The sequence below is a fragment of the Plecotus auritus genome (assembly GCF_963455305.1).
Source record: "Plecotus auritus genome assembly, chromosome: 8".
Lineage (NCBI taxonomy): Eukaryota > Metazoa > Chordata > Mammalia > Chiroptera > Vespertilionidae > Plecotus > Plecotus auritus.
Genome location: NC_137782.1, coordinates 139009953 through 139022351, shown reverse-complemented (window position 1 = coordinate 139022351; position 12399 = coordinate 139009953). Strand labels below are relative to the sequence as shown.

The 12399-nt window shown below is 43.9% G+C and overlaps 1 protein-coding gene across 1 annotated transcript; it reads left to right on the top strand.

Annotated features, from left to right (window-relative positions):
* Window positions 1–349: 349 nt before the first annotated feature.
* LOC308256689 (uncharacterized protein C2orf74) lies at window positions 350–6692 on the top strand (the record flags this gene model as incomplete). The annotated part of the gene is made up of 4 exons (XM_080684956.1): window positions 350–408; window positions 4996–5091; window positions 5195–5342; window positions 6412–6692. 4 exons carry the CDS (start codon window positions 350–352, stop codon window positions 6583–6585), a joined length of 477 nt encoding a protein of 158 aa, XP_080541082.1. The 3' UTR covers window positions 6586–6692.
* Between the last annotated feature and the right edge of the window lie 5707 nt (window positions 6693–12399).

Sequence of the window (12399 nt, the reverse complement as noted above, 5' to 3'; positions counted from 1 at the left end):
CTGAAATTCTACCCTGTCTTGCTTTTGCGTTAAGCCCTTGTTAAAATATAAATATCCTTGAGAGTGGGAACACTTTACATTTCTATCAGGAATTCTTAGAGTGAAGGATTAGAAAGCAGGCTTTGATAACAGGAGGGAATGAAATTTGCAGGGTTCCGGGAGCCTGAGGCCAAGGGGTAAGTGAGGTGGGAGGAGAGAAATGACAAAGAATGGGAAAGATGCTGCCACTTCCCAGGGTACCTGCAGCTGGAGCTGGGCAGGGCAAGGGTTTGAATGCAGGTAGGTGATATAGTGTGTCACTGAGCTGCAGTGACAGCTGAGAGGAAGCAAGGAAGCCCAGCCGATGACGATGGCATCATGGAGGAGCAATCCAAGACCTGGACCTGGAGGCCTTAGAGGTGGGGACAGGTAAAGGTCTGAGGGAGGGCCAGGACATTCACAGTGGGCAACAAAATGAGCAAATGGGTGGAGATTGAAACAAGGTCGTTCTGTGCTAGTTTTATTTTTCCAGGGCCTGCCACAAACCAAGCTACTTCCCTTTGTTCCACAAATATGTTTCCAATTGTGCTAAAACACATACAACACAAAGGGGGCCATTTTAACCATTTCTAAGTGTAGACTTCAGTGTCTCAGTATATTCACAATGTTATGCAGCTATCACCTCTATCCATCTCCAGAACTTTTTAACTTTCCTAAACAGAAACCCTGTACCCATTAAATAATAACTCACCATCTCCCCCTCATTTCTGCACCTGGTAACCTCTATTCTACTTTCTGCGTTGATGAATTTGACTGTTCCAGGTATCTGATATATAAGTGAAATCAGGCCTTTTATGGCTGCCTTACTTCACCTGGCATAATGCCTTCAAGGTTCATCTATGTGCAACACGTGCCAGAATTTTGTTCTTTTTAAAGGCTGAGTAGCATTCCTTTGTATGTATATACCACATTTTGTTTATCCATTCACCTATTAATGGACACTTGGATTGTTTCCACCTTTTGGCTATTGTGAATAATGTTGCTATGAACATGGGTGTACAAATATCTGTTCAGGCCCATGCTTTCATGTCTTTTGAGTATATACCCAGAAGTGGAATTGCTGGATGATATGTAATTCTGTGTTTAATTTTCTGTGGAACTGCCATACTATTTCCCACAGTGATTTACATTCTCACCAGCAATGCACAAGGGCCTAATTTCTCCACATTCTTACCAACACTTGTCATTTTCTATTTTCTTTCTTTTTTTAAAATTTTCTTTTTAATGCTTGTCTTCTTAATGGGTGTAAGATGGTATCTTACTGTGGTTTTGATTTGCTCCGTAGTTATTAGTGATGTTGAGCATCTTTTTATATGGTTTTTGGCCATTTGTATATCTTCTTTGGAGAAATCTCTATTTAAGTCCTTTGCCCGTTTTTGAATTGGGTTGGTTGTTTTTTGTTTTTTTTTTTTTGTTTTTTTTTTGTTTTAAATATATTTTATTGATATTTTTACAGAGAGGAAGGGAGAGGGACAGAAAGCCAGAAACATCGATGAGAGAGAAACATCGATCAGCTGCCTCCCGCACACCCCCCACTGGGGATGTGCCCGCAGCCAAGGTACATGCCCTTGACCGGAATCGAACCCGGGACCCTTCAGTCCGCAGGCCGACGCTCTATCCACTGAGCCAAACCGGTTTCGGCTGGGTTGGTTGTTTTTGTTGTTGTTGAGTTCTTTATATATTCATAAAACACATAAACACAAACTTATAGGGGTCCTTTATATATTCTGGATATTAATCTGTGACCATATATGTGATTTACAAATATTTTCTCAACATTGAGTATGATGTTAGCTGTGAAGTTTCTATATGTAGCCTTTATTATGTTGGGGTAGTTTCCTTCTATTCCTAGTTTGTTAAATGTTTTTCCTTTTTATCATGAAGGAATGTTAAATTTTGTCAAATACCTTTTCTGAATCAATTGACATGATAATGTATTTTCCCCCCTTATTCTGTTAATGTGGTGTATTGCATGTTGAACCATCCTTGCATTCCATGAATAAATCCTACTTGGTTATGGTCATATAATCCTCTTAATATGCTGCTAAGTTCAGTTTGCTAGTACTTTGTTGAGGACTTTTGCCTCAGTATTCATAAGGAATATTGGGCTTTAGTTTTCTTTTCTTGTATTGTCCTTGGCTTTATTGTCAGGGTAATAGTGGTCTTATAGAATGAGTTAGAGAATGTTCCGTTTTCTACAATTTTTTTGAAGTCTTTGAGAAAGATTGGTGTTAGTTTTTTAAATGTCTGACAGAATTCCCCAGTGAGACCATCTGGTCCAGGACTTTGTTTTGTTGGGACTTTTTGACTATTGATTAAGTCTCCTTATTACAGTTCTCACTCAGATTTTCTATCTCTTCATTATTCAGTCTTCGTTGGTTTTGTGTTTCTAGAAATATTTTCATTCATCTAGGTTAACCAATTTGTTAGCATACGATTGTTCATGGTACTGCCAAAATACTTTTTATTTCTTTAATATTAGTAGTAATGTCCCATCACAAATAATTTTTTAGTACAAACCTTCTGTGTGAGAGGCACATAATGTTAGGTCCTGGAGACTCATCTCAGAGTAAAACCCCATGGCATCATAGAGTTACAGTCCAGTGCATTTAAAATATGATTTAGAGACCAAAGTCGAGTAATCCTCCATGTATTATAGTATATTAACTATACATATAAATTTAAGGTATGATTCCCAAGCCACATTCAGTGAAAGAAAGCCCTTAGATAGAGTCTTATCCAGCCCTTACTTGTTGCTACTGCTGTGTGTCCTTGCTAAAGGTATCTGGTCTTAGAGTTTGTGTGGTGAACAGTCTTGGAGACAGACCAACCAGCAGCAGTGCCCTCTAGTCAGTCCAGCACTACTCTGCACCACACACACTCAAACTTAAGTATGGGGATGGGCCCTTTTTTTCTTTTTTATTTAAGTACTAGAGGCCTGGTGCATGAAATTCGTGCACTAGGTGGGGGGGGTCCCCTCAGCCCGGCCTGCACCCTCTTGCAGTCCAGGGCCCCTCGCTCCTTACCGCCCACCTGCTCGCTGCTCCTTATCGCTCGGCTTGCTGCTCCTTAGCACTGCCAGAGGCAGGAGAAGCTCCTGCCACCATTGCTACGCTCGCCAGCCATGAGCCCGGCTTCTGGCTGAGCGGTGCTCCCCCTGGTGGAGTGCAATGACCACCAGGGGGCAGCTTCTGGGTTGAGCATCTGCCCCCTGGTGGTCAGCGTGTGTCATAGCAACCGGTCGTTCCACCGTTCGGTTGATTTGCCATACTGGCCTTTTATTATATAGGATAATATCCACACAGTAGAGGGCATGAAGTGTACTAATCTTAAGTACACAAATTTAATGGGTTTTTACATATGTCTAGCTCAGTGTAACCACCAGTAACTAGATATAAAATACCCCCATCTCCCAAAAAAATCTGTGTGTCCATGAGACATGAGGAGATTTGGACTCTTAAAACCTCAGTCTGACAGCAGTGTATCTGAGTCTTCATCCGGGAGCCTTGGCTGGAGAAAACTTCATCCAGGAATCTGCTGACTGCGGAGTGGCTCAGTGGTGCACATATTCTGCAAAATCAGCCTTGGCCTGAGCCCTTCAGTAAACTCCACTTGTGCTCAGACACACACACACACTTATTAAATATTTATGGAATTTTCAGGTCCTGATTTGGTAGAGTATACAAAGGTAAAGAAGCCATAGTCCTTGCCTTTCTGAAAGGTAGTCAGTGTCGCTGCAGCCCAAAGACCCCTCAGCTCACCTTTTGACTTTTATAGATGTGATTGGCAGCAGCTACCATACTCCTTTGTACCTTCCTTTTCTCAGAAAATCCTAGCTCTGCCCTCCCTTGTCATGGGCACCACTCATTCACCTGACGTTAGGGTGGGTCAGGGGTCATCTTGGCTCTGGTCATCTCGGCCACGGCCTCTAGAGCTGCCAGTGCTCTTTGTGTCCAGGAAGTAGGTCCGTTGATGTGGGATGAGAAGGATGTGGGCTGTTAGGTCTGGAGGGACCGCTACTAGGAGGTGAGTTGATTACCGGCCTCAGGGCTACAAAGCGGGAATTTATAAGGAGGAAGTGGGCTGATTGTTTATGGTCTGAAAAAAGCAGTAAGTTTAGCAGGCTCCGGTGAAGGAAAGGAAGGATGGCGTTCTGAGAGTAGGAAGAAAATCCTTGTCCAAAGAGTGGCCAAGATGGTGTCAGGTGACCTCCACCCCACCATCTCAGAGGAGAGGACAGACAGACAGCAGCCCAGAGGAGAGCTCTGTGGTTTTCGTGATTCCAGGTGGTGGGTGGGGTTGGGCTGGGCTCCAGTCTTTCAAACTCAATGGTTCCATGAGTCTGTGATGTCACTGAAGAGAGAAGAAAGGGTAGAGGGGCTCAGCTCCAGATGCTCCAGTGCCTCTCTCCTTAGATTCGGATAGTTTTGGGGATGAGGGGCGGTGAGCTGAGTGATCACACAGCGGAGCATCTTTTACAAAGCTGGTCAAAAGAACAATGAAAACAGCCTTTTATTCTTCTGTTTCTAGAAAACTTAAAGTACAAGAGAACTACTTTCAAACTGAGCTGAAAAAGAATATTTGGACAAACCGTGATTGCGAGAGTGGATAAGTCTTCTAGCTGAGCCTATGAGCTCTGACACCACAGCAATCATCTTCGTCATCCTCCTCCTCATTTGCTTTACTTCCATCCTCTTTTTATTGATGCTGTTTTTATATAAATGGTATAAACCCATGCTGATAAATTGGGATCAGATTTCAAGTCACACTAGCAAATGTATCTTGAAATAAGATCAAATAACTTAAAATAGATCAAATAATAATGCTGTAGCGATCTACTTTTTCCATTCAGGGTTTGAGAAATGCTAATTGCCTCTTTAAACATGAAGTTCCATGCCAGTCTTAAAATCAAGACGATTTTTCCTTTTTCTGAATTGTTTGCTTGTTCATTTTCAGTTTCCAAAGCAAGAAAATTGAAGACACAGGAAACGGTCCTTGTGAAGATTGTTTAACTGATAATGTGCAGACAAGCAATCCAGGAGACCAAGAAAAGTAAGTCTGTGTCATAGAATGTCATAGAAAGCCATTTTTGCGTGTGATAATGGTGGCTAATATGCATGAATTTTAAAATCCCTGCTGATTTTTTTTTTTTTAGGACTCTAAGGCAAATCATGAAGCCTGGCATTCTTGTCCACAGACAGAGTAAAGAAATGGTTGCCACATACTTGAAAAACCAAGAGGACATAGAGGGCAAAATAAAAGAGAAGCCAGATCCTGGGGGTGCTAAAGAAAACCGTTCAAAGGTGATGGGCTTTTCACCCCACAAGGGCAGTTTCGAATCTGTCTGATGGTAAAGGAGGTCACGTACGTGGCTAGGCATAATAAGGGATGCTGTTGCCTGTGATTTAGGTCTGTACCTGGAAGGAGTGTAACATCCATGGTCATTTAAACCATTCTTAGCTTTGTTGGTTCATGTTATTAATGATTTACAAATGCCAAGCCTAAGACATATACTCATTTTTCTTTGCTACATTTGTGTTTTTCTTAATAATTCCCCCTCATTTTGCCACTTTTCTCAGAATCCTCAAAGCTTAGAGCTGGAGGAGGCCTTGGAGATCATCTAGGGATCCAACAAATGAGAAAGTGACACGAATTGTTCAAGGTCATTCCTGCCCTGTAGCTTAGCTCAGGACCAGACCTGTGTCCCTTCTGAGTTCTAGGCTCCTTCATCTAGCACACAGACATTGCCAGGGCTTCTTAGCTCCATGTTTGGAGCTCCCTAAAAAGAACAACTCACACACCCTCCCAACAGAAGACCCAGGCCCAGTTAGACACAGAAAGATGATCCAGGCAGCTCCCGGGTTTGACTGCTGCATAGAGAGAACAGCACACATTACCAAATGCTATATGAATATGTTAGTGTTGCTTTTAAAACCCTAGAAATACGAAAATGATGGATTATCACAGCTTTCCTGTATCACTTAGTGATACTTTTCTGTTCCTTACTAACAATGTGCATACACTGAGTGTCCAGATTATTATGATCTCTGAACGCATTATAATCTGGCCACTCAGTGTATATCCTATATAATAAAAGGCTAATATGCAAATTATCCCCTCAACCAGGAGTTCGACCAGCAGGCAGGCCGGCCAACCGCCCATGTCCCCTCCCCCTGGCCAGGCTGGCCAGACCCCACCCATGCACGAATTCATGCACGGGGCCTCTAATATATATATACACACACTGACCAGATTATTATGCGTTCAGAGATCATAATAATCTGGCTACTTAGTGTATAACCTGTATTTTCAAAAGCAGGGCTTGTTGTGTTCATAAGATGGTCACTTACACAGTCTGTCCCACTCTTGCAGGACGCTGATTTGCAAGGAGCACACATACCTGTCAGTGGAACCCCTTCAGTTATTGATAACAGCAAAAGACCTTTAAAAGGAGTGACGTTTTCTAGGGAGGTGATTGTTGTGGATCTCGGGGAGGAACACCCTGCACCGCAAAGCCATATTCAAGAACCTAAAGAGAGAAAATGAAGGTCAGAAAAGGCTGAGAGTGAAAGCAACGTAACCTGGGACTAAGTGCAATGACTGGGGGTACAAAATCATGTTGACACGGCAAAATAATGGAGACTTAAGCAAAAACAAATAACATTTTATCTTTGTGCAGAAAGAAGTGGGCTACATGCAAAATTCTGTAAAATACCCAGAGCTTGAATATAACGTGTGTGTTTTTAAACACAAATCCGAGTTCAAGAAATTGATTATATTCAGTGTCCTTGCAACTCAGTCTACTCAAACACTGCCTAACATATGAATGAAGTTATTTTGTTTGTGCAGTTATCTTAGGTCAGTGGTCGGCAAACCGCGGCTTGCGAGCCACATGCGGCTCTTTGGCCCCTTGAGTGTGGCTCTTTCACAAAATACCACGGCCTGGGCGAGTCTATTTTGAAGAAGTGGCGTTAGAAGAAGTTTAAGTTTAAAAAATTTCTCAAAAGAAATTTTAATCGTTGTACTGTTGATATTTGGCTCTGTTGACTAATGAGTTTGCCGACCACTGTCTTAGGTAAATGGTATTCAAAGGAACATTGGAAACAGCACATGTCCTTGACCACAGACATTCATGACTAAAACCATTCCTACCATCATTAAGGAAACCTCCAGTAAACTAGGTCTAGAGTCCCTACCACACAATCCCTACTGCACTCAATTTGGAAACCTTCCTTGTACTGACAACTGCTTTTTAATATCGATTTTTAAAAAAATTACCATTACTAACAATATCCTGTTATGTTAGGGAAGTCCTGAGATTACACTGTTCCTGATTTCAGTAGTTTAAAATTTGCTGTCCATATGAGGAAAGTGACAGTACAGGCCAGTGCAACATCACCCAACCACTGCAGCAAACACCTATGAAATGTGTCAGGGACTGTGGGAGAGAGGATAAGCAGAAAACACAGCATTTGATTCAGGGGCCTAGCACATCGTCATGAATATGGCCTATGCTCAATAAATGTTTGTTGAGTGATTGAGAGAGTAAGTAATAACATAATTCAGAATGGGTAACTAATGCTAAATGGGGAGTATTGGCACTCACTGTGGCTTGGGACTACCTCATTGTGAGGAGGAGAAGGGATTTCACCAAACGGAAGGATTGGATGATACAAGCAGAGGAAAGTGTGTATTTTAGACAGGAAAGGCACAAGCCAAGGCAAAGAGGTGAGAATCTGTGTTGAGTGTGGTGGACACCAGTTAGCTGGAGCTGCAGGTTGGTGTTGCGGAGAGCTGAGCGGTAACTGAGTCAGAGTAAGGTTACTCTTAGGATCCCAGGTTAGGAGTATAGGGTGGAGAACAGATGAAAGCAGTGTGGACTGCAGGGTGTGTGGGTCTACACAATTCAGAGCCCATGAGTTCTCTACAAGCACTTACAAATTTTGTTCTTCCACTTGATAATATTTTTAAAAGTTTAAATTGCGGTAAATATACATAACATAAAATTTACCATATTAATTAACCATTTTTTTAAAATATTGTTGAGCCCTAACCGGTTTGGCTCAGTGGATAGAGCATCGGCCTGCAGACTGAAGGGTCCCAGATTCGAATTTGATCAAGGGCATGTACCTTGGTTGTGGGCACATCCCCAGTAGGGGGTGTGCAGGAGGCAGCTGATCAATGTTTCTCTCTCATCGATGTTTCTAACTCTCTATCCCTCTCCCTTCCTCTCTGTAAAAAAATCAATAAAATATATTTTTAAAAATATTGTTGAAAGTATTACATAGATCCTCCTTTTCCCCCCATTAACCTCTTCCAGCCTGCTTCTATCCCCCACCCCACCCCCAGGCCCTCACCACCCCAATGTCTGTGTCTACAGGTTATGGTTATATGCATACAAGTACATTGGTTGATCTCTTCCCACCCATCCTCCCCTGCCTTACCTCTGAGGTTCAAAAGTCTGTTCATGCTTCTATGTCTCTGGGTCTGTTTTTGATCATCAGTTTATTTGGTTCATTAGGTTCCACATGTGAGTGAGATCATGTGATATTTATCTTTCTCTGACTGGCTTATTTAGCTTAGCATAATACTCTCCAGGTCCATCCATGCTGTTGCAAATGGTAAGAGGTTTTTCTTTTTTATTGCTGCATAGTATTCCATTGTGTAAATGTACCACAGCATCTTGACCATTTTTAAAGTGTAGAATTCAATGATGTTAAGTACATTCACATTGTACATCACCACATCTACCCACAGAACACTTTTCATCTTGTAAGACTGTAACTCTATATCCATTAACACTAACTCCTCATCCCCCAACCCCACCCCAGCCCTTGGTAACTACCAATCTATTTTCTGTCTATGAATTTGACTGGTCTAAGTAACTCACATAAGTGGAATCATAGTATTGTCCTTATGTCACTTAGAATAATATTCTCAAGGTTTATCCATGTGCCAAGAATTTCCTTTCTAAGCCTGAATAATATTCCATTTGTATGTATATACCATAAACTCACCTGCTGATGGGCACTTGGATTGCTTCTTACCTTTTTTTCTAGTGTGAATAATGCTGCTATGAATATTTAACATTTTAATCTAAGAAAGCTCAGACTTATCTAGATGTCCATTTATAGTTGTGTATTCCCCTATGATGTCTTGGATTCATAGTCCATATCTGTGTCTATATTTGTGGAACCAAGTTCCTTTGTCACAAGCTGAGGAGAAAAGAGTAGAGGAGGAATTAATATATACATGATGCATCTATGTTAAAGTGAAGGCGCAATTTCCTGGTGACTGACTATGTTAACCAAGGTTTCACAGAAGTGCCAAGAGAAGAAAAGAGTAGGAAATTGGCCATCAGGGCCCATAACACTGCAAGCACATGGAATTCCAGAAGGCCGTCGGCGCCATGGCAACAGGGTTAGCAGAACAGTCAACAGAACAGCATCTGGCACTAAACGGTAACGTGAATTTTATTGGTTTTATGCTTTTGTTTGTATTTGATTTGTAAGTTTGTTTTGGTTTTAGAGTCAGATGGGGCTCTAAGGATAATAAGTTAATGTCCAGTTTTATGTTTGTACATATTTTTAAGTAACACTATATATATATGTAATGAACAGTTTAAGGCGATAATAGTGGGAGGAATCCCTGAGAACTTCCTTGCAGGATGAGGATATTGGCAAGTAGCAACCAGAGACAAGTGGAGATGCTATAGTGACAATTCAGATTTGAGGGATGAGGATCTGGAATAGGGAGGTGATCTGGAATAGTGAGAACAGGAAGAGTAAGGAATGTCAATTTCTGGCTAGGTACGGAAGGGATGAAAGGAGGACACAGAGCCTTGACCGGTTTGGCTCAGTGGATAGTAGGCCTGCGGACTGAAGGGTCCCAGGTTCGATTCCAGTCAAGGGCATGTACCTTGGCTGCGGGCACATCCCCAGTAGGGGGTGTACAAGAGGCAGCTGATCGATGTTTTTCTCTCATCGATGTTTCTAACTCTCTATCCCTCTCCCTTCCTCTCTGTAAAAAAATCAATAAAATATATTTAAAAAAGAAAGGAAGACACAGAGATGACTTCTGAGTTTGGATTCATGAGACTGTCAGAAATAGGAAAGTCCTAATTTGAGGGAAAAGGTTGTCTGGGTTTTAGTTCTGTTGAATTTGATGTGTTTGCCAGAAATTCAAATAAAGACACCCAGTGAGCAGTAAAGCTGTAGGCTCTCCCTCTCCTAAGCTATGGATCCAGTGAAAAATTGGGCAAGTCTTTCTCAGTGTTCATTGTTGTTTCTCTTGCAGAAGTGGAGTGAAGCTCGCCACTTCTCCTTTTTAATTAGCTCTTAAACTAGGGGTTTTCTTCAAATGACTATCCTAAGCAGGACACATCACCCAAAAGCCAAAAAGGAAAAGCATGGATAAATTAGACTCTTTAAAAAAAAATTCGGGCCCAGCCAGTATGGCTCAGTGGTTGAGCATCGACCCAGGAACCAAGAGGTCGCAGGTTGGATTCCTGGTCAGGGCACATGCCCCGCTCCCGTCCCCCACCCCCTGGGGTTGCAGGCTCGATCTCCAGTAAGTGGGGAGGTGCAGGAGGCAGCCAATGGATGCTCCTCTTATCAATGTTTCAAGGGGAGGAGATACACAGGACATGAATACCAAGAGGCAGGGATCATTGAGGCTCATCTTAGAGGCTGCCATCCACACAGTACTGCCTGGGAAAAGCAAAAATAAATGCTCTCTGGGAGCACTTGGTTTCACTAAAGGCCAAGAGCAGTTGTAAGTCACTGCCCATTGCAGATGCCCTCTGATTTCAGAGCTATTAAAATGCACGATATGATAGATATAATACTCGATATAATAATGCACTGGCAGAGGGGGGTGTGACTGAGAAGTGAAGGAGACACCAGGGAGAGTTTTGCAGAGGGAAAACATTAGTGCAGAGGCTGGGTGAAGGGGGTGAGGGTGGAAAGAGCCTGCCAGGCCGTCCTGAAAGTGTACAGCGCGATGGGGTGGAGAGCACCAGAGCGTGGCTGCTGTGCTGGGTGCAGGCAGTGGAGCAACTCAAGATGAGGGGCTGGAGAGGCAGGCAGGCCAGACCTTGAGTGAGCCTTGTTTAGGGGTGAGTGTGGGGAGTCATCGAAGAATAGTGTCTGCAATTTTTGAGTCACGCCTGTAAATGGAGAAAAGCATGCCCTTCTTTTATCCTTCCGTCTTCCTGCAGGTAAGAATAGGAAAGTGGGTGTGAGCCATCTTTGAAGAAGCAGATGAAGGCAGCATCTCAGAAAAGGTATATATAGTTTGGGATCCCAACACATCAGGCTTCCATACTGGTCTTAAACCACTAGTGAGAGAGAAATAAATTTTTATGGGTTTATTATTAGTACTAGAGGCCCGGGGCGGGGGGAGGGCGTCCCTCAGCCCAGCCTGCACCCTCTCCAATCTGGGACCCCATGAGGGATGTCCAACTGCCCTGTTTAGGCCTGATCCCACCAGGCCTAAATGTCCAAACTGCCCTCCCCTGCTGGCCATCTTGTGGTGGCCATCTTATGTTCACATGGGGGCAGGATCTTTGACCACATGGGGGCAGCCATCTTGTGTGTTGGAGTGATGGTCAATCTACATATTACTTTTATTAGATAGGATAGAGGCCTGGTGCATGGGTGGGGGCCAGCTGGTTTGCCCTGAAGGGTGTCCCCCACCAGGATCAGGCCTAAACGGGCAGTTGGACATCCCTCTCACAATCCAGGACTGCTGGCTCCCAACTGCTCGCATGCCTGCCTTCCTGATTGCCCCTAACTGCTTCTGCCTGCCAGCCTGATCACCCCCTAACCACTCTCCTGCCAGCCTGATTGATACCTAACTGCTCCCCTGTCAGCCTGCTTGCCCCTAACTGCCCTCCTCTGCCGGCCTGGTCACCCCTAACTGCCCTCCCCTGCAGGCCTGGTCTCCCCCAACTGCCCTCCCTTGCAGGCCTGGTCCCTCCCAACTGCCCTCCCCTGCTGGCCTGATCGCCCACAACTGCCCTCCCTTGCAGGCCTGGTTCCTCCAAACTGCCCTCCCCTGCTGGCCATCTTGTGGTGGCCATCTTTTGTCCACATGGGGGCAGGATCTTTGACCACATGGGGGCAGCCATCTTGTGTGTTGGAGTGATGGTCAATCTGCATATTACTTTTATTAGATAGGATAGAGGCCTGGTGCATGGGTGGGGGCCAGCTGGTTTGCCCTGAAGGGTGTCCTGGATCAGGATGGGGGTTCCCTTGGGGCGTGGGGAGGCCTGGGCGAGGGGCCTGTGGTGGTTTGCAGGCCGGCCACACCCCCCGGCGACCCAAGCGGAGGCCCTGGTATCTGGGATTTATTTATCTT